We start from the raw sequence: 20,951 nt of genomic DNA, 5'->3' as shown, positions 1-20,951 counted from the left end.
CATTATTCTTGAATGCTTTTCCTCTGAGGTGGAGGACAAGGCAAGGATGCCTATTCTCACCACTTAACATTCAACATGATAGAGGAGGGACCTATACAGAGAAATAAGACAAAAGGAAACACAGTACATAAAGATTAAAAACAAAGAACTAAAACTGTATGTATTTGCAGATGACATGATCATGTAAGTAGAAAACCCTCAGGAATCTTTTTTAAAATCCACCAGAACTATTGAGGTGAGTTTAGCAAGATTGCAGGAAAAACGCCAGGGTGTTGGGCAAAATTTTAAGGTAACTCCCAGCGACGTTTGCCTGTGTACAATGTCCCCTCCTTGCGTGTGGGTGGAACTTGTGAATATGATAGGATAACTGTGATTATGTTACATTATTTGGCAAAGGGATCTTGTGGGTTTAATTGGGTTACTTTGAGTTAATCAAAAGGGAGATTTTCCAAGTAGACCTGACCTAATCACAGGAGCTCTTTAAATCTAGGGAAGAAGTCAGAGAGTCAAAGCTAATTAGGGGCCTTGATACTAAGAAAGTATTCTGTGAATATGGCCAAATGTCTGTCACTAGTTTGGGAGAAATCTCTTGGTCTGGCCATTTTCTGTGAATGTCAGAGTAGATACAAGCATCTGGGGGGACTTGCCATGGACTCTGGTCATCTGGTAAAGACATGTGTATTTCTGTGCTAATAAAGCAGTTTTAGTTTTAAAATTCACCTCAAGTATGAGATTCTCCCCTCTGTACACATGAGCTTTGTTTAGGGCTTTAGCACAAACTTAGCTCTGCTGCATGCCTCAAAAGAGATGCAGCTCAGGGTACCAGTTTGCTAAAGGGGAGCCACATAGTCCTGTTAACCTTGCAGTGAAACTTAGAGTTGATTAGGGTGGCGGGAAGCCGGAAGCACACTGCATGGTAATGAATGCCCAAACAACTCGTTTTTCTTTCTACTGATGAGAAAAAGCAATTAAGCATAAATTGCAGTAGGAGACATTTGGTCTGGGATCTAGGATTAACTTGTGATGGGACATTTTAGAGATTAGAATCCCCAGACAAGTAGTGATGTTGCTGTGATGGGGAAGTGTACTGCTTTCTGGCCCTAACAGAGATAGACTCAAATCTTTTAAGCCCTCATTAAGATACTTTGTGTAAATTTTGTTTTTATTAATGCAAATTATAATTATTCAGTATTCCTTCCATTTTTTTTTCTTTGACAGTTTTAAGCCTTGTCCTAGGTTAAGACTGATGAACAGGAGCCAAAGAAGAGTTTTGTTGCAAATGTGTACACTTTCTCATAAAGTGATTTTCCATGACCTGATACTTATGTCAGTCACTGAGCACCTTGACAAATGAATGACTGGGTAGTTTTATTAAGCCTGTTTTTTGTTGCCGTTGTCTTTCCTGCTGTCTGTCTTCTTCCTATAGCTCAGTCCCAGTTCCAGAATGAGGAAGCTGCCTCAGGGTCGCCCTGTTCCTCCCCTTGGACCTGAGACAAGAGTTTCTGTAGTCTGGGTGGAACGCTATGATGATATAGGTACTGTATGAGGACTTTGTCCATAAATAAAATGGCAATATGTGACAATGACTTGCTAAATGTCTACAGGGAGTGGGCACATAAGCATGGTGTGGCCAGGAGCTAGTCCTGGAGTTCAGCAAGCCTGGGTTTGTACCCCAGCTCCACTACTCAGTTTCTTTAAGCCTTACATTACTCTTCTGTTAAATCCTGGTACTTTTTTCATAGTTGTGAAGATTCGATGAGACCAGTAGATACAAAGCTTTTAGCTATTTCATGTTGGCATCACAGTCAGTGATTTGTTGCCAGTTGGTCTCAGTCATCCCAGGACTTTTGGAAAGGGGAAGGGGAAGCACTTCACTTACCCTCTCTCCACTCACGTGCCCTACTGTCTCGTTTTAGTATAAAGCTTACTTTGTCCTTAAGAGTTGCGCTCTGGGTAAGTTTCTCATGATTTTTACGTAAGCAACATTAGAGCATTAGAAATATATACTTGCCTAAAATCCCATCCAGCCCAGAGTTTGTGGCAAAGTGTGATAGTTACTTTTCAACCAAGCCCTCAAAGATCACAGAACATATTTTCTAAAAACTCTTTGCTTTAGATGAAATTAGCTAAAAAATGTCTTGAGAGAGAATTTTTTAATTTGTAGAGAATAATTAAGATGGTATTTCAGGACAGCACAGTCCATATATTTGCCACTCACTTATGTAAAGAGATTAGAAAATTAGATTTCCTATTATCTTTTTGGGAAAATGAGGGAGATATTAATTGTAATGCTATTATTTTCTTCCAGAAAACTTTCCCCTCTCAGAGCTGATGACAGAGATCAGTACTGGTGTGGAAACTACTGCAAATAGTAGCACTTCACTGAGGTACACTCTATTTGCTTGAAGTTCATCAGCATGTCTTTTTTTAACATATTGATTGCAGCTTAATAAGGAATTATGAAACGAAAGAGTTGTAGACAATTAGAAATAAAAACAGAAAAAAGATCAAAGGAAGTTTGTATACAATGTACAAGGTTATCAAATTACTATAGCATGGATTTTTTTAAAGCCACTTTATTGAGGTATAACTGATTGACTTGTTAAAAGCTATACATATTTAATGTATACAACTTGATGAGCTTGGAGATAAGTATATATCCATGAAACCATCACAGCAATCTATTCCTGAACACTTCTACCATCTCCAGAAGTTTTCTCCTGCCCACTTAATTCATTATTATTATTATTTTGTGATAAGAACCACTTAACATAAGATCTACCCTCTTAGCAAATTTTTAAGTATACAATACTGTATTATTAGCTGTAGCCACTGTACTATACTGTTGATCTTTAGGACTTATCCTGCATAACTGAAACTTTGTACCACCTTTTGGCTAATACCTCCCCATTTTTCCCTCCCTGCAGTTCCTGACAACTAGCATTCTACTCTCTGCTTCTCTGAGTTTATTTTAGATTTGTCATATAAGTAATATCATGTGGAATTTGTCTTTTTGTTCCTGCCTTATACTTAGCATAATGTACTCTAGATTCACCCATGTTGTCGCAGATGGCAGGATTTCCATTTTAAGACTGAATAATATTTCATTGTATGTGTACACCACATTTTCCTTATCTATTCGTCCATTGATGGATATTTAGGTTGCCTCCATGTCTTAGCTATTGTGAAGAATGCTGCAGTGAAAATGGGAGTGCTGCTATCTCTTTGAGATCCTGGTTTCAGTTCCTCTGGATATACACCCTGAAGTGGGATTGCTGGATCATATGAACATTCTATTTTTAATTTGTTGAGGAACCATACTGTTTTCCACGGTGGCTGCACCAGTTTACACTTCCACCAACAGCATACAAGGGGATTCCCTTTTCTCCACATTCTCGCCAACACTTGTTTTCTTTTAGTTTTTTTGAAAATAACCATCCTACCTGGAATGAGGTGCTATCTCATTATGATTTTGATTTGCATTTCCCTGGTGATTAGTGATGTTGGGTGCTTTAGCAAGAGTTTTAATAGTATAATTAATTACTGTTTTACATTTATCTAGAGCAAAAAGAAAAATGGAGAAGTAGAGGCAATTAAATAATAATAAAGACCGTAATAATAGGGTAGCAATATTATATTGAAATAATGGAGTTAAATTGGCCAAAACAGTGTGGCCAAATAGCAGTTAAAATATCCTAAATCATATGAGCTAATTAACGGAAACATGTTTCTAAGCAAAATGTAATACTAACTTTATAATTGGGTTAAAATTTCTGTTTTACCTGCCCATACACAAGAAGGATAAAAAGAGAATAATCTGATTCTAAGAATGGTAACAATATATTTGTATAGGCTTTGTAGTTTTCAAGGTTTGCTTGCTTGTTTTTGGTTTATAACTCTAAGAGTTCAACAGTTATTGTTTTACTAGTGGGATAAAATAGGCTCAAAGAGGTTATTCGTTAGTATCACACATCCAGTAAATGCAGGAGAAAGCTACCTGGATCCAGGCCTTTGACCCCAAATGCATTGACCCTGCATCTCTCTCATCACAGAGCTACCCTCAAACTTGATATTTTGAGTTCCTTTTAGTTATGTGAGCTGATTCAAATTGCATATAAGATGAATTTATTCTAATATTGTTAGATGATTGTTGTTGAAATGAAGTCAGTAAAGATGATTTATTTTAGCATTATCATTTTAAACTTCTAAAAGAGGGCAAGTCATTCTTAAAACTTCCATGTTTTTTATGCTTTGGTGTTTTAAAACAAATTACAGATATCTTAACGTTCCAAATACATCAGTATGCATCTGAAAAGTAAGAAACTTTTCAGATAGCTAAACATAACATCGCAATAATAAAGTTAGTAATACTTTCTTAATATTATCTAATAGCCAACATTCAAATTTCTTCATTTTTACTAAAATATTCTTCACAATTGGTAAAGAATTCACTCCAGGACTATATATCTGGTTTTAATTCCTTCAGTCTCTTTTATTCTGGAACAGTCCTTTTTTCTTTATGACACTAACTTGCTAAAGAAGAGACTATAGAATAGTCATGAGTAGACTTTTCTGGAACTAATTAGAAGAGACTTATCATATACTGTCTTTGTTGTTTTCATCTTTTTTTTTTTTTTTTTAATAAAAAAAAAAAAAAAACTGGGCACAAGGTCTCACCATGTTACCCAGGCTGGTCTCAAACTCCTGGGCTCAAGCGATCCTCCTGCCTCGGCCTCTCAAGTTTTCAGCTTTTTAGGTCAAAGGTTGTAATACAATTTGACAATAAAATGTATACTTTATTGGTAGATTAGCAAAGTTTATAATTTGTCTTGGGGACAGAATTACTCAAGGATTGATTTTTCTTGTTTTTTTTTTTTAATGTCTTGAAAGATTGATTCAGTGTTGCTTTGGCCAAAATCACCTTACCTATATAGAAAGAAAACTCACTGTGTTGCAAAGAGACCCCAACATGTAGCATCACAAATAACATGTAATACTAGATGGGTTGGCCTATCCCTGGTGCGTAATGAGTAACTCACCCCTCCATAGGGGCAGTTGCCAACTTTAGCATCTGCCGCCTGGCCAGAGGCTGTGAGGGCTTTGGCCCTGCCACAGTGTGGCCATTTATCACCATAGCCGAGAAGGACATTTGTAGCTGGCTTAGATTAATGGCTCTCCCAATCTCCTTCCCCACCCTGAAAAAAAATTATATCAGGGATTCCTGTCATGGGCCGAAGCTGTGTTCCTGCTTCTCCTCTGGGATTACCAGCCTTGACTATGCTGGAATTCCTTGTACTATGGCCGGCCACACTTTTGTTCTCTACAAGAAGAGGAACTAAAGTGAAAGTCCCATAGCTGGTTGCTAGATTCTTAACTCCATGCAGTAGAGTTCTCTGGCCTCTCCTTCCACCCAGTGTCCCTATTGGTTCTCCAAGCATATATATGTTTTCAGCCCCTTTCTGTTAGCTTAGAAAGGTTAACCCAGTAATGGACCTTTAGGACCAGGTGTTATAGGGGGCAGCAGCATAGATTCCCAGAAAGCAGATTCTGAGCACACTGACCCCTTGGCTTTTCTCAGACCACCCTCAAGCAACAGGTCCCTTTAGTAATCTTAGGCTGTATGTGAGGGACTTCAACTCTTGGGTGTCTGAGATAAAAATTTTCTTTTCTTAAGATCTACGACTCTTGAAAAAGAAGTTCCTGTCATCTTCATCCACCCTTTAAACACTGGATTATTCCGGATAAAAATTCAAGGAGCCATTGGAAAATTTAACATGGTCATCCCTCTTGTGGATGGGATGATTGTCAGCAGGCGAGCTCTTGGTAAGGTCTTCATATGTGGCTGAAGAGTTAAATTTTCTTTTTCTTTATCATTTTTATAAACCAAAAAGAAGTAAAAATAAGGAAATGGTGATAATTACTTAATAGCTTCCACATGTAGGAAATGGTATGGCTCTTGTTAAAAAGGGAACATGTTTTGTTTTTTTTTAATCTGTCCTTAATCTAGTAAGTATAAGTAAAACCTCACTAACTTCTAGTATTAAAATATTGAAGATAGCTGTTTGTAATCCAGGACAGAAAATAGATTTTTAGACTAGATTTTGATTCTCCTTTCCCTTGTCATTGTGTGTTTCTTCTGACAGTTTTATCTTAGCACTATGTCTATCTCTCTGGGGATGGGAAGTTTGCAAATTGAATGAAATGGTTTGAGTATGCGGAGAATAGTTCACCTGAATACTTATAGTTCACCTATGTAAGTGACTAGTTTCTAACATTTATTTTAAAACTCTCTATTTTCAAGGCTTTCTGGTGAGGCAGACTGTAATTAACATTTGTAGAAGAAAGAGACTGGAAAGTGACTCCTACAGTCCCCCCCATGTCCGCCGGAAACAGAAAATCACCGACATTGTCAACAAGTACCGGAACAAGCAGTTGGAGCCAGAGTTTTATACTTCACTTTTCCAGGAGGTTGGACTCAAGAACTGCAGTTCTTAGACCACTGAATTTCTAAGACTGTTGAACTCCAGTTTGGGAACTATAACACAGCAGAACAGTTTGATAGGTGATCACTGTAAAAATAAAAACAAATCACTCCCAAGAGCTTACTGTTTAATCACCAGAATAGAAGAAACACATTATAACCCATTTGATAGAAGACTTTGGGCTATCTAGTGAAATGGGCTCCCAGACACAATCATACTCCTGCTGATAATGATGATATACATTTTAGCCATAAACTTTCTTTTAAAAGTGACAATTTTAGTTAAACATAAGCCTTTTGAGGAGAAAGGCTTTTATGCATCTCAGTTAAACACGTGCATTGGTAGTATCAACAAATTTGCAATATAGAAGTTGAAGATAGTTTTATACCTCACTTTTTAGGAGGTTGTATTCAAAATTAAAATCTCAGAATCTTACAGGACATTTAAAGACTCATGTTGATAGCATGGAGGAGAAGGAAAGAAGTCACAGCCTTCTACTCACTTGTAGGTCTTCTTGTCATCCAGCTGTCACACTGACAAAAAGAAAAGATGATACATGTTTTTTGCTCAGATAAGAAGCCTGACTTTAAAAGATGTCATATTTTTTTCTCCACATTTCAAAAAGTTGTCCTTCTCATCACTGCACAGATCTGTCTGAAAGCCTCAGTTTCTGAGCAACCCAGGAACAGATCAGAAATGGAGCATGGCCTTGTCCTTTAATGGGGATGCAAATAAAGTTTGTGGGGTTAAAAGTTATAAGACAGCAGTGATACCCCCACTCTCTCCATTATTGTCCAGCGGGGTGACATAATGACAGGTTAAACATTTGTGATTCATTGATTAAATATCATTTAAAGAAATGTAAATTCACAATAAGGGTTGAAGATTATTTGGTTTCATCCATTGTCTCTTATTTCAGGACCAAGCAGCAAACTGCAGTAGTTTATGAAGGATTCTAACATGGGGTTCAGGAATAGCCTCTCAACGCTACTAATTCAGATCTCTCCCAGAGAACTACTGGATTTCCTCATAATTGACAAACATGAGTGACCACCTCTTTGGGTGGCTACTGTAAGAAATGGCTGTTGTCATGTTTTCTGGACTTTGCCAGCCAACAGATCCCTGCCAGGTTTTGGAAATACTTCTGTTACCTCGCTGCTACTTTTCTGCAGGGATAAAACTTTTGAGGTGGCCAGACCCAGAACATCCAAGGATTCCTGTTACAGTGCTATAGTATACACTGCTCATTTATCCTATTCTCATGTGCTTTCTTCTTTAGTAAGATTATTTTATGTTAAGAAAATAAGTGATATTTAAAGTCCAAAGAGGAACGATCACAGTTGTATAAGGGGTGTTTTCCCACTTGAACTCTGATGTCAGTAGACTATGGGTCAGAGCTACAACAATCTGTTTGGTTTGATGTTTTGGTGGTTTACTTAGGGAGTGGGGATAGTGTGGGACCTAATTCCCTGTGCAAATGTCTCTTATTCCAGAAATGTGCATTTTGCCATCTGTAAGCAAGAAATACGGGCATAGCAGCTCTTGGTTTAAAGTTTGCCATAACTTGTTCTTCATGTTTGTTTTAAGCTCAGGTAAAGATAACCTCCTCTTTCTATGACTCCAGTTTCCATTCAGGTTATAGTATTATTCAGTAGTTGATTTTCTTTTTAAGGGCAATAAATTGATGTTTCCAGGTGGTAGCATGGGAGAGGGCATATGGGATAAAGATGAGCAAATTCTACCCTAAAAATGTTCTAGTAGTTCACAGGAAGAAGATGAGGTTTAATAACTTTCAAGGTAATTCTAGATTGACATTTTGAGGGGAAAATGGGCTCTTGTTCTAGTTGAAGTGAGCAGAGAAGGCTATAAATTAATATGTAACTTAACAGCATTCCAGAGGTTAAAAATAACTGATGTAGATGTACTTCTTCAGTGTGATTCGTCAGATCAAACTTTTACCTTTGGCATAGTTAATTTCAGAAAAATGTGCTGTGTGTGTGTGTGTATGAGGGTTGGGCTTGCTGATCCTTCAGTTAGCTCTAATTTCTGGCAACTCCTTGTAATTCCAATGTATTTGATACATGAACAATCATGTTGAATGCATTTGTGATCTGGGAGACTCCCTCGTCTTCCAGGGAAGGAAGGATGTGCAGCCCCCGAAGGCATGAAACTCCCAGTGCGTACGGAGCCAGTGGAATATGGGATACCCATACCTTACCAGGCGCTGGTTCCTTCTGCTCAAAATAACATCTGCCCAAAGAGGGAGTGGGAAGAACCCTTAGCTCTTTCACTAGTATGGATTTGAGTTTGTGGTCACTATTTTTACCCACCTGCCTGTGTTAAAAATCACTTTGAGTAGAATAGCACTGGAGGAACATATTTAATACCTAATATTAATATTTAGTAGTCCATTGATAAATTTGCCAGCATATGTTCTAGCCTCTGGGGGGAAGCCAGGACCACTTTTGTCTGTGGCGTAAACAGTTCAGTTGCTATATCTGTTGGGTATGCCGGGGGGTGGATGAGTGTGGCATTCTGTGAAGAGGAAGGTGGTAAGTAAGGTTGCCCTTCTACTGCCTTCTTAAGTTGCAGGAGGGAGCTTTTCTCCTCCCCTTTGGTTGGGAGCACTGAGGACAGTGAGGAGGGCTTTTACCTTGTTAATCCTTTCCTTATTTAGCTAGCTTTCCTTTTTGTCTAGGGCTTCCTCCGAGACCCTCTTCCATCCATTGGGCCTTTGAAAGGGCTAATCAGACACACACACACACACACACACACACTCACACATGCACATTTTCCTTCATTTCCAGATCGTTTATTTCAGGGCAGTCCATTTTCCTCTGGATTCATTGATAAATACAAGTACCACACCTTTGGCCAGTAATGTCAGTTACCTGCTGCAGGTTCTGTGTATGAGGCCTTCATGAACGGTTACCTTCTCCATACACTAGGGAAGCATTTGTCAGACTCTGCAGACTGGGTTCTAGAGAGGCAGAGTCTTTATTCATTTCTTCTGGAAGATGGAGCTTTACCCAAAGTGGAAGTTAGCCTTGCTCAAAGATGTGTTTTGTGGTAGATAGTTAAAAAAGAAAAAAAAAGAAACACGTATTAGAGGTAATTTGACACTCCTGCTGGCAGTAGTTCTGTATTCACCATTTTAAAGCCCATTCAGGTTCTCTCTTCCTGAAAAGAACTGATTGCTGTGTTTACATGAAATGACACTGGAGTCAGATGGTCTGTTTTAAAGATTTCCATGACAGCCTCTTTTCCTGAGTTGGAGAGATTGGAGGTGGTTCATCCGTACGATGTGGAATCAAACGGTGGGTTTCTTAGTAGCTAAAGAAGCCATGTACTTACAGTGTTTTTCTCAGAATATCAACTCATGTTCTTCAGATGCTTTTCTTTTTTTAATGGTGAGGGAAAAGGTATAATTTGGGATTCCACAGTGCCTTGCATATAGTAGGCGCCCAATAAATACTTGTTGAAGCAAACCAAGTTTCCCAAGTCCTCATCTCTTACAGTGACCAAGACATCTTTCTCCTCTGAAGGGCTTGGCAGTTGTGGCTAAAAAATAAGCAGTATCATTATTTGCTTGAAATCATATATACAGTTTGTATGAATTTCAGTATGTTGCCAAGACATGATCTTTTTCTTATTGTATTTTCTGTAAATATTTCCGGCACTGAACTGTAAAGTAAAGGCAAAGTGTAAATATGAAGGCGTGCCCGTACCCCTTGCCTCCTGTGTTTCATCTTCGTCAGTTAGGGAAGAAGGTCCAGAGGTTTGTTTGTATTTATGCTGATCCTTTGTCCAGAAGAAGCCCATGAAATATTGAATGTAATACATTTAGTCAATTAAATTTTAAGGAGATTCTTATCTAATAACTTTGTATGTGCTTTTGGATACAGGCTGGGGCTTTACTCCTACACTGGTGCTGTTAATTTTACCCTTTCAGGGGATGTCTGCTCGGCTTTGGCTGCCCTTTATAATTTAGATCTGTAGTTTAAATGAACATTAAATGAGTATTTCATGAAATACTCAAAGTTTGATTAATTTTAAGAAAAATATTTGGCCTTCTCTGCTGGAAGGAGCTTGTATAATTAAAACACTGCCAATAGAGGCTCACCTTTCAGGGCCTGGGAATTGCTGAGGAGATAGATGCTTATGTTATGGGAGCAAGAAAGTGCCAGCTGTGCCCTCTGCGTGCAGAATATTTGAGCCCTAGCAGGGCTAGACAGTCAGGAAAGGGGGGAGGTGCAGAGATCATCCCCTGCCGCCCACTGCCCCCTTTGTGTAAGGCATCTTGGAGCCAGATGAGTGCCCTCAGGCCTAGATCACACATAGTGGAGTGAATGGACCACCTGAAACAACCTTGAGAACCATTGTGGTCATGCCTCTGCCAAGAGCTGCTGAAGTGTGCCCTCTGAATTGTGCCTGGGAGCTGCGTAACTTGCAGTGTGTGTTCTGCCTGCTCTGCCCACGCACAACAGGACCTCCAGCTGGGCCTAGTGGCCAGGGACGCTGACTGCACAGTAGCCCTGTTTTGGTGTCTGGAAAGGTTTTGTAGCCAGGAAAAAAATGTGTGCTCAAGCCTTTCCCAGCTATGCTGCTCAACTCTCTCTCTCTCTGACCCCAGCCCCTTCAGGACCCAGTGCCAGGGAATCACTCCCAACCCAGACCACCTGCTCCTCCTTCTCTTGGCCTCTGGGCCCTGCATCAGGAGCACCCTGCCAGGGCACTGCTCCTCTTGGACACACATTCTAGTCCATTTTCCCAGACTTCCTCTTGTAGGAATTCTGGCCATCCCACAGCCGGGCTAGAACTCTTGAAACCATGCCCCAGCTCTCCCAGCCCCTCCCATGCTCTTATTTTTTCCTGTTGCTGGCCCCGTGCGCCCTTCTCCTTGAACTGGTGTCTTTTCCTATAAGGGAGTTTTCTGCTCCATATTTCTCCCTAGGTTTACCACCCACTTCCTGCAGCTGCTCCCCCTGCCTGGACCTGGGTTTGCCTTTTCAACAGGTGCTTTTTAGTCATGAGATGCTGTGGTCTCAAAATCAAGCCTGCATCAGAATCATTCTGGTTGCTTATCAGTGGGTTGAATCCCAAGCCACACCCCCACTCCCAAGAGGTCTGAGGAGACGAAGGTGAGCCTGGGAATTGGCATGTTTAATAAATGCACTCCAGCACCCACCCACCTGCTGGTAGTCACAGGCAGGTGGTCCAAGGGTCCTGTTGGAGAATACCGTGCAGCACCCACTCCAGTGGGAAGCCCGAAGCCTCCTTTCTGCCATGGTCTGACACAGGGAGGTTTACTGAATACTTGATGAGTGAACGGATGACAGATAGGAGAAGATGAGGATGGCATGTGAAAGTATTCCAGCCACTCAGGAGATAAAGGAACAAGATTCAAGTCGTTAGAAGCCCCTCACTGAAAACCCTAATAAGGAGAGGCACAGAAGCTTTCAGATTAAGTAATAATCATTCATAGTAATTTAATCTAGTAATCATTAGAATCATCTACTGTGTGTTAGATTTTAAAAGTTTTAAGTGGCAGCCCAGTGAGCAATCCAGCCTGGCAGATGTTTTGTTTGGCCAACAGTGCTTTAACAAGGTCTGATCTGACATTTTAAACTTGGGAGATTCCACATAGAAATCCAGACTTCTTGCCTGTCTTGGGAAAGTTAGGAGTCCTGCAGTAATGGACCTGCATTTCACCCGTAGCAGTTATTCGTTGGAGCTGCCATCACTGCATGCTTAGGATGCAGTAAGCTCCATCCAGTTTGCCGCAGTCCCCAGCACCCCCACCAAGTGTGGATGTGGGCACACACAGCTGGTATTACAGGATTTGGGGACCCAGCTGGCTCCTGGAGGGGGTCTGTGACCTCAGATATATGAACACCGATCCCAGGGGTAATTTTTGTCCCATCTGTTTTTCTAACTTAACAGAATTATCTCCATCTTACAAGAAAGAGGGTCAAAGGGGTGTCATGAACCCAATAGCTACTGGGCTGAGATTCAAACCCAGGCCTGCCTGGAAACCTGGGCTTTTAAATTCTCAGGCAGACTGTCTGTCTCACTGCCTCACTTCCCACCCTTTCATCCAGAACAGCTCTCCCTCAAAGTGTCCCCTGCATGCTTTGCCTGAAGTACACTGTGACTTCCTTGTTATGTCACAGTTCAGTCACAGTTGGGCTGAGAGCAGAGCATGGCCCAGCCTGCCAGGTCCCCTGGGGCAGCCCTGCCAGCCCAGCCCAGGCTGGCCCAGCTTAGCCCCACATGCGCCATGAAGTACCCTTTGATGCCGCTGGTGAATGACCTCACATTTTCTTTCCTGGTTTTCTGGTTCTGCCTCCCTCTGGGTTTGCTGTTGTTCTTATTGATCATCTGGCTACGCTTCTTACTTAGCCAAGGTGAGCTTCTTACCCCGTCCAGGCAGGGCCCTAATCCTGGAGCTAGGCAGCGGGCCGAATAGGCCAGTGTGTCCTGAAACAACTGCAGAAGGGGCTTCATTCAGTCATTCTAAGTGCTGGCTTAGATACAAGCAGTCAACTCTTAAGTGGAAAGGATTGGTTTGGTTGTTTAGGGTTTCTTAACCTAGAGTTCGAGAGTGAGTCCTAGAGTTTGAACCTAGAGTTCGAGAGTGATCTTTTGAACAAATTAGAAAGAGGTTATCCCTCCAGGCAGATGAACTTCTAGGTGCCCCTTTCAGCTGGGGCACAAGGCTCTGTGAGCAGAGCGTGGGCTGGATTTCAGCCCCGCTCACCCTCTCAACTGGGTGCTTTTGTGCAGTAAACAGCTTGCACGATGGGATACAGCAGCCTTAGGCATTTTTCAGGTACCTGCAGACCACTCACTGTTTTCTGCCTAGGCCGTGTATCAGAAAGGATCCAGCTTCTTCAGGAGACAGGCTCATGGAAGCCAGCTGACATTGATTCTGACCTCAGCATGCCATCAAGAGGAGCAAGAGGTGGGACGAAGCTGGCTGTGGAGGAAGCTGGGAGTGGCTGGGCCAGGATATGGCCTTGCTGTGTGGCAGGAGTGGGACTTCTGCTTCTCTGGCATGTGTCTCCCTGAGCATCCCCTTCAGCAAGAGGTCTCTTCCTGCTGGGCACAGTGGCTCACACCTGTAATCTCAGCACTTTGGGAAGCCAAGGTGGCCAGGTTGCTTGAGCCCAGGAGTTTGAGACCAGACCAGGCAACGTCTCTACAAGGAATACAAAAATTAGCCAGGTGTGGTGGCATGCATCTGTGGTCCCAGCTACTCAGGACGTTGAGGTGGGAGACTTGCTTGAGCCTGGGAGGTCAAGGCTGCAGTGAGCTGAGATCACACCACTGTACTCCAGCAGACAGATTGAGACCCTGTGTCAAAAAAAAAAAAAAAGCCTCTTTGTGGGGACCACTTGACCTCTCACCTCCTGCTGCTGAGTGCCATGACCTTTGGCCAGCTAGGCAGGGAGGGTGCAGCACATGCCGCCAGCAATGGTCAGATGTCGTTGAGGCAGGGTGAGAAGTCCCTCCGCACACCCCAACTAGCCCCATGATCTCAAATGTAGGGTTTGTAATTGTGTAATTATTGGGAGTTCCTGCCAAGAGCTTGGGATGTCCTCTTGTTTCTAGAAAATGTTTATTTAAAGTATATTCTCCTCATAGTCCCAGGGTAGACCACAGCCCTCCCTGAGGGGCACAGTTCAGGCATTGGGCCCCGCAGCTGGTGGGGAGTCAGCCTTGTTTGCATATTGGCGATAAAAGCTGTCTCTCTGGAGTCTGGAAGATATGGGTTCAGATTTCATCCTTTTTTTTTTTTTTTTTTTTTGAAATGGAGTCTTAACTCTTGTCAGCCAGGCTGGAGTGCAGTGGCACAATCTCGGCTCACTGCAACCTCCGCCTCCTGGCTTCAAGCGATTCTCCTGCCTCAGCCTCCCGAGTAGGAGGGATTACAGGTGCCCGCCATCACACCTGTCTAATTTTTGTATTTTTAGTAGAGATGGGATTTCACCATGTTGGCCAGGCTGGTCTCAAACTCCTGAGCTCAGGTGATCCACCCGCCTCGGCCTCCCAAAGTGCTGGGATTACAGGCATGAGCCACTGCACCCGGCCTCATCCTTGCTTGTTAATAGTTCCTAATAATAGTGAACCTGTTTGGAACACTGACTATATACCAGGCCTTGTGCTAAACACTGGACATGCATAATCTTATTTAATCCTCAGAATAGCCCTGCTTAATAATACTTACATCACAATTGGGGAAACTGAGGCTTGGAGAGGAGAAGCAACCTGTCCAAGGTCATACATCTGTGAACTACTTAAGAGAGCCAATTGTCTGCCTTCAAATCCCGACTCTGCCACCTACCAGCTGCGTGACTGTGGGCACCTCTCTGAGCCTTGCTTTTCTCATCTACAAAATGGAGACAACACTAGTACCTGCCCCTTGGGGTTGTGACAGTGGTCGATGCATATCAGGTACTTACAGGGCAGGGCACACAGTACACATACACACCTGGCACATCGTAGGTTCCTGTAGGCTGAGAAAATAGTCCAGCCAATGCTGGTTTTGTCAATGTGGGAGGAAATGCAGGTGGTGTGGCTTTGGATGCCTTCTCCAGAGTGGAGACATTTCTCCTACCACCCAGGCCAAGGCCTGCGGCATGAATCTCCTCCAGCATTCACTCTGCTTGGAGGCCCAACTCCAAAACCATCCACAACCTACCCCACTCTAACCCCTCTGCAGACTTTCTCCTGAGAGGCTGTTTACTCCCTGGTGTCATGTGGCATTTTGAAGTAAGTCCTTTGTTAATTTTGCAATGAAGAGAAACCGTCCTTAAAGTGAGGTGGGCATTCCTCCCTCAGGTTCCCCATCTTCTAAAACTCCCGGTATTATTGCGTGTGTTTGCCCTTGTGCTGAGAACTGACCCAAGGTCAGGGTTTGGGGGCTAAGAGGGTCAGGACACCCAGACCTACAGTTTTCTATTCTGCTGCAGATCCCTTTATTGGAATCAGTTTGCCTGAAATCCAGTTTGAAAAGCAGACAGGAGTAGCTCTGCCGCCTCCTCCTCACCACCCCCCAACACTCCTGCTAGCTCCTCAGGGCAGTTTCAGGCCTCAGAATACAGAGGGTAAGCATGGCATACCCGACAGGATGCACTTTCCCAAGTCGAAGGAGGAGCAAATGGGGAAGAAAGGAGAGCTGCCTGATGAAACTGGCACTGAGGCAAAAATGATAATGGGCAGCTCAACTCCTGCAGAAGCTGGTCAGTGGGGACAGTGCTACTGTCTGGCCATGACATGGCCATAAGGTGGAGGAAGCTACACACACCCTTCAAGGGGAGGATGCCCTGCTGCCGGCATTTTCCTTTTGCGATTTGAAAGTAGTTTGCAGAACGATAAAGGGAAACCTCCAAAGAGATGGGTTTGGGGCTGAAACGGAAGAGTGGCGCAACAACCCCTCATGGTGGGCCTTGGAGCAAGATGTGCAATTCAAAGCTGCCTTTATAATCCCGAGTCCAAACACACCCAATGGAACTGTGGAGTGGGGAGGCTGAATTTGCATCCAGTAGTACCACTCCCTGGCTGTGAGCCTGGACGAGTGATTTCACCATTCTCATCTGTAAAGTACAAAAAATACTAGTAATTGACTTCAGGAAGTTGGTAAGAGGATTAGATGAGAAAATGAATGTAACAACACTTTGCACATACTCTATGTTCAAAAAATACTCTCTCTAGTGAAGAACAGTCTCTTCACGCCATCCTACTGACTTTTTTTTTCTTTTTTTTTTTTGAGACGGAGTCTCGCTCTGTCACCAGGCTAGAGTGCAGTGGTGCAATCTTGGCTCACTGCAACCTCCACCTCCTGGGTTCAAGCGATTCTCCTGCCTCAGCCACCCGAGTAGCTGGGACTACAAGTGTGCACCACCACGCCTGGCTAATTTTTGTACTTTTAGTAGAGATGGGGTTTCGCCATGCTGGCGAGGATGGTCTGGATCTCTTGACCTTGTGTTCCGCCCGCCATGGCCTCCCAAAGTGCTGGGATTACAGGCATGAGCCACTGTGCCAGGCCCCTACTGACTTTTAAGACATACTGAGTGCCAACGCTGTTGAAGGCCTGTGCCAAGTCCTGTGCTGAGTTTTACATGTCTGCCTTCAGCTAACCCTCATCCTAGAAGATGCTGATATTATGCCCATTGTACAAACAACCTTTGTTACTTCTCTGCAACTAGTGAAACAATGCAAGAGTTTAGTAAGAAAAATAATCTTCCCCATCCCCTCTTTTTTCTCACCTTACCTCCCTAAGATGAGTCTGTTAGCAAACTCATTAACATGTGCAGGTTTTCAAAACAAATTGGGGAATGGTGCAGCATTTGCTTTTCAAAACAAAAAGATCCTACATTTCTCTTCAATTTGCTTATAATATACTGTAGATATCCTGCAAGTCAGAAGATACAGATATGATGCAAACATTTTAACAGCTTCGTGACAAGCCATCAGACGGAGGGTCCAGGTCTCCATGTGGTGTGACTGTGCCACAGCTTAGTCACCCAGAGCTCTCGTGATCTGTGGACGTGGACACAGTTTCCAGGTGTTTTATTGTTCGTGTGTGTGTGTTTCATCACAAAATAGTGCTACAGTGGAGATCATTGTGCCTTCGTACTCAGATATTTGTGAATGAATGAACTAGTGGACAAATGCCTGGATGGGTCAATAACTGTGTCTCTTCACTGCCTCTTCCTGGACCATGTCCAGTACAGTATGTCATTTGCTCACCTTGTGTCCTCCCCTCTAGTAGATGGATATGGCCATTTTCCGAGTCACAGGAGCAACCTTCTTTCTTGGTCCCTGGTCACCCTTTAAGGCTCTGAAGTTTTCCTGAGGCCTCAAGGCTGGCTCATAGGATTTTGCCTTGGCCCTAGCCTCAGGCAAGGCTGCAGGGATACCCAGGCCTGGCAGGGGACTCCTTCCTGGGTCAGGGGTAGGAGACAGGATGTGACCATCCAAGAGGCCTTGCCTCCTATCTCCACAGATTCAGAGGAAAATGACTCCGATGTATGCTTGGATTGGGAGCCCTGGAGCAAAGGCCCAGCCGAGTTTTACTGGAAGGGGACACTCCACGGCCAAGAGAAGGCGAGGCCCTGCTGGTGAGCCTGCTGTGCCAGGCGAGGCCCTTCCAGGGACCAGGGGGAGCCTCAAGGCCCACCCAAAGCCTTGGGCAGCTGCTATGTGGGCAAGAGGCTGCCTCCACCATATTAGAGGTATGCTCCCTGGCCATGCTGGACAACGGGCCCTCTCCAGCATGTGAGAGCCTTCTGCTTCATTGTGGGGGAGACTTGGTGTTGCCCTGTTGGAGGACCAGCTTCCTGTGCCACAAGGAGCATTTACAAACTCCCCTACCCTTTACCCTAGGGCCTCACCCCCACCACTCTCCTGACGGTCTTTGGCCAGCTGTTCCCTCAGACATCTGCTGCACTCCTCACCTCTGAGGCTTTTTTACAATTTTTTTTTTTTTTTTTTTTTTTTTTTTTTTTTTTTGACAGAGTCTCTCTGTCCCAGTGGATCGGTGCACTCTCCTCACTGCAGCTCTGCTCCCGGTTCAGCATTCTCCTCAGCCTCCGGTAGCTGGGACTACCGCCCCACCACCCTGCTATTTTTTTTTTTTTTAGACAGGTTTCCTATGTTGGCAGGATGTCTCGACTCCTGACTCGTGATCCCACTCGCTCCATGCTAGATTACAGGCTGAGCCACCGCCCCCAGGCTTGCTCTAATGTCACTTTTTCAGCAGGGCCCCACTGGCCACCCTATTCGATATTGAAGCCCCCACCCCATCCTCTGCATCGTGCTGCTTACCCTGCTATGCTTTCCTTTCACTGTAGTACTTACCGCCTTCTAACACGTTTAATCGTGGCTGCATCCAAAGCCCCAAAACACTGCCAGACACACGCTGGAGGCTCAATACATATTTGTGGAAGGATGACATGATATTATTATTATTATTATTACAATGGCTGGTATCCTTGGGGGCTCAATAGGTACCAAGGCCTGTCTTAAGCGTTCCCCTTCCACAAGCTTACTTATGAAATCCTATGATGAGGATATGATTCTCACCTCCATTTACAAGTGAGAACATTTACAACTGAGGCACACACACATACTCTCATGTGAGATGTCAGGGCAATCAGATGCTGTACCCAAGAGCCCTTGCACCCATTGAATTCCTAGGAGACCTCAGCCATTCCAGTGGGGTTAGATGCCATCTCTATACCAATGGCCCCAAAATGTGTGTGTCTCATCTAATCTCCTCCCAAGCTTTATTATCTGTCTGCTTGACACCCTCTCATGCCTAGAATAGGAATCTTGATTCCCATTGCCACCTAGCCAAGCAAAACAGCACCCTGATCTTCTGCTAGCTTTTCTTCATCTCCATGAATAGCACCACTGTCGATTGATTCTGTTGCCCGAGTCACGAACCCGGGAGCCAGCCTTCTCGCCTCTCTCTCCCAACTCTAATCTCCATCTCTCATGTGTCTGCCTTTCTCTGTCTCCTTGACCACCATAGCCTGCCCTACTCTGAAGCTGGTTCATGCAGCATGTTCACTAGCCCCTGACCCTGCCTGAGTGGAGGGAGGAGGTGGTGAAAAGGAGGGCCCCTCACTTAACCTCAGTTGTAATGATTTTTAGCCTTTTGGGTCCTACCTTGACCACTGAGGGCCCTTTTCCCAGGAAAACTCACTCCTCCTATGCATGCCCTCCGAGATTTGTGTACGGGGCCAGCTCCACAGATGTGTAACCAGCAGTCCCACAAGGTCCCAGGCTCAGAAGGGTCCAAGGCTTGGTTTCATGCTCAGCTATTGCTGTCTTGCAATTCTTAATTTTTGAACAAGGGGTCCCACTTGTTAATTTGCTATTGGGCCCTGCGAATTATGTAGCTTGACCTGTTTTTATATCATCTGTGGCATTAGAAAAGATTTTCAGACCCTGCGCAAGAACCCTATCCCATTTATGCATAGCCCTTCCCACCCCCATCACTTACATGCCTCTTTCTTTCTTTTTTCCCTTTTTTTTTTTTGAGACGGAGTCTTTCTCTGTTGCCCAGGCAGGAGTGCAGTAGCACAATCTCAGTTCACTGCCACTTCTTCCTCGCCAGTTCAAGCAATTCTCCTGTCTCATCCTCCCGAGTAGCTGGGATTACAGGCACATGCCATCACGCCCGGCTAATTTTTCTATTTTTAATAGAGACAAGGTTTCACCATATTGGTCAGGCTGGTTTCGAACTCCTGACCTTAGATGATCCACCCGCCTCGGCTTCCCAAAGTGCTTGGATTACAGGTGTAATCCATCTCAAAAAAAAAAAAAAACGGGCCACCTCGTCTGGCCTTACCCGCCTGTTTCTTACTTTTTCATCCCAATGGCATCCCTAGCCTCAACCTTCCTTTTGTTTCTAGTGTGGTTTTCCTGGAGTCAGCAGGGCAGTGGCAATGGCAGAAGTGGATGGGAGAGACTTGCCAGGGAGGCAAGAGGACTTTGGCAACTGCGGTGCCTCCCTGGAACTCCCAACTCATCTCCTCTTCAGACCGACATGTGAAAGCCTCCAGAGGACCCAGCCCTTCTCCAGCATCACAGATGACCTCCAGCCCTGCAGGGAGCCGCTCAAGTCTGAGAGGGCATGGGAGCAGTGAGCAGGCCCATGGGGAGAAATTGGCCAATTTAATTCAGAGGGATCTTAAAGCAGGGCTGGGCCGGAGGGTGTGGGTCCATATTAAAGAAGCGAGGGTCTTCCCATGCCCGGGGGACCCCTGACAAACCTACCAGGCCTGACCAAGTCATTCATTCAACCAGCGTAGGTCCGAGACTCAGCCCTGGCCCTGATTCATGCCATCTAGGACCTTCTTGGGAAAGCCCAACCCTCTTCCATCTGTTCAACGGGGATGGGGGGCTTGCTCTGAGCTTCCATTCTCTGATTTCAAATTCACTCCTTGATTGGACTTCAGGCTAATCTTAATAACAAATATTTGATAAATAGCTGCAGAGTGTCTACCAAGTGCCTAGTTTGGTAGGAGTAGGAATAGCTATAGGAGTAGCTCAACATTTAGTGAGTGCTTACTACACATGTCAGGCACTTTTCTATGTGCTTTATACATACGATTGCTGGCCGGGCACGGTGGCTCACACCTGTAATCCCAGCACTTTGGGAGGCCAAGGCGGGTGGATCACTTGAGGTCAGGAATTTGAGACCAGCCTGGCCAACATGACAAAAACCCCATCTCTACTAAAAATACAAAAATTAGCCAGGTGTGATGGCTCATGTAGTCCCAGCTACTCGGGAGACTGAGGCACAAGAATCGCTTGAACCAGGGAGGCGAAGGTTGCAGTGAGCTGAGATGGTGCCACTGCACTCCAGCCTGGACAACAGAGTGAGACTCGGTCTCAAAGAAACAAAAACAAAAACAAAAACAAAAAAATACATATGATTGTTTTTAGCCCTTG

General features: G+C 44.1%; 2 protein-coding genes across 14 annotated transcripts in view; both read left to right on the top strand.

The window, feature by feature from the left end:
* Positions 1 to 10,360, top strand: part of RALGAPB (Ral GTPase activating protein non-catalytic beta subunit) — a 105,649-nt gene extending 95,289 nt beyond the window's left edge. For 9 of the 12 annotated variants that reach the window (XM_030825535.1, XM_012512001.2, XM_030825534.1 and 6 more), the window contains 5 exons: positions 1,427 to 1,535; positions 2,309 to 2,387; positions 5,675 to 5,823; positions 6,302 to 6,468; positions 7,402 to 10,360. In XM_030825535.1, the coding sequence (XP_030681395.1) occupies positions 1,427 to 1,535; positions 2,309 to 2,387; positions 5,675 to 5,823; positions 6,302 to 6,468; positions 7,402 to 7,431 (534 nt within the window). In that variant the 3' untranslated portion in view covers positions 7,432 to 10,360. Of the gene's footprint in view, positions 1 to 1,426; positions 1,536 to 2,308; positions 2,388 to 5,674; positions 5,824 to 6,301 lie in introns of all 12 variants that reach the window. The other 3 variants (XM_012512002.2, XM_003253569.3, XR_004032955.1) reach the window with 2 other exon arrangements.
* A 2,354-nt stretch (positions 10,361 to 12,714) lies between these two features.
* Positions 12,715 to 20,272, top strand: ADIG (adipogenin). Of its 2 annotated transcripts, XM_012511738.2 has the most exons (3): positions 12,715 to 12,889; positions 17,494 to 17,608; positions 19,910 to 20,272. In XM_012511738.2, exons 1-3 carry the CDS (start codon positions 12,763 to 12,765, stop codon positions 20,262 to 20,264), a joined length of 597 nt encoding a protein of 198 aa, XP_012367192.2. In that variant the 5' UTR covers positions 12,715 to 12,762; the 3' UTR covers positions 20,265 to 20,272. The 2 variants fall into 2 exon arrangements, with proteins under 2 accessions (XP_012367192.2, XP_030681757.1); XM_030825897.1 differs by lacking the exon at positions 19,910 to 20,272 and having other exon boundaries at positions 12,763 to 12,889; positions 17,494 to 17,612.
* Positions 20,273 to 20,951: the final 679 nt, after the last annotated feature.

The sequence above is a fragment of the Nomascus leucogenys genome, chromosome 13, assembly GCF_006542625.1.
Source record: "Nomascus leucogenys isolate Asia chromosome 13, Asia_NLE_v1, whole genome shotgun sequence".
NCBI classification, from domain to species: domain Eukaryota; kingdom Metazoa; phylum Chordata; class Mammalia; order Primates; family Hylobatidae; genus Nomascus; species Nomascus leucogenys.
Note: the sequence above shows the minus strand (reverse complement) of the source record. Positions and strands in the feature narration are given on the sequence as shown.

Excerpts from the sequence above, each read along its gene's own strand:
- ADIG (XM_012511738.2), top strand. The coding sequence starts at position 12,763 with ATGAAGTACCCTTTGATGCCGCTGGTGAATGACCTCACATTTTCTTTC. Across the intron at positions 12,890-17,493 it reads ACGCTTCTTACTTAGCCAAG|ATTCAGAGGAAAATGACTCC; the intron begins GTGAGCTTCTTA and ends CTATCTCCACAG. Across the intron at positions 17,609-19,909 it reads GAGAAGGCGAGGCCCTGCTG|TGTGGTTTTCCTGGAGTCAG; the intron begins GTGAGCCTGCTG and ends TTTTGTTTCTAG.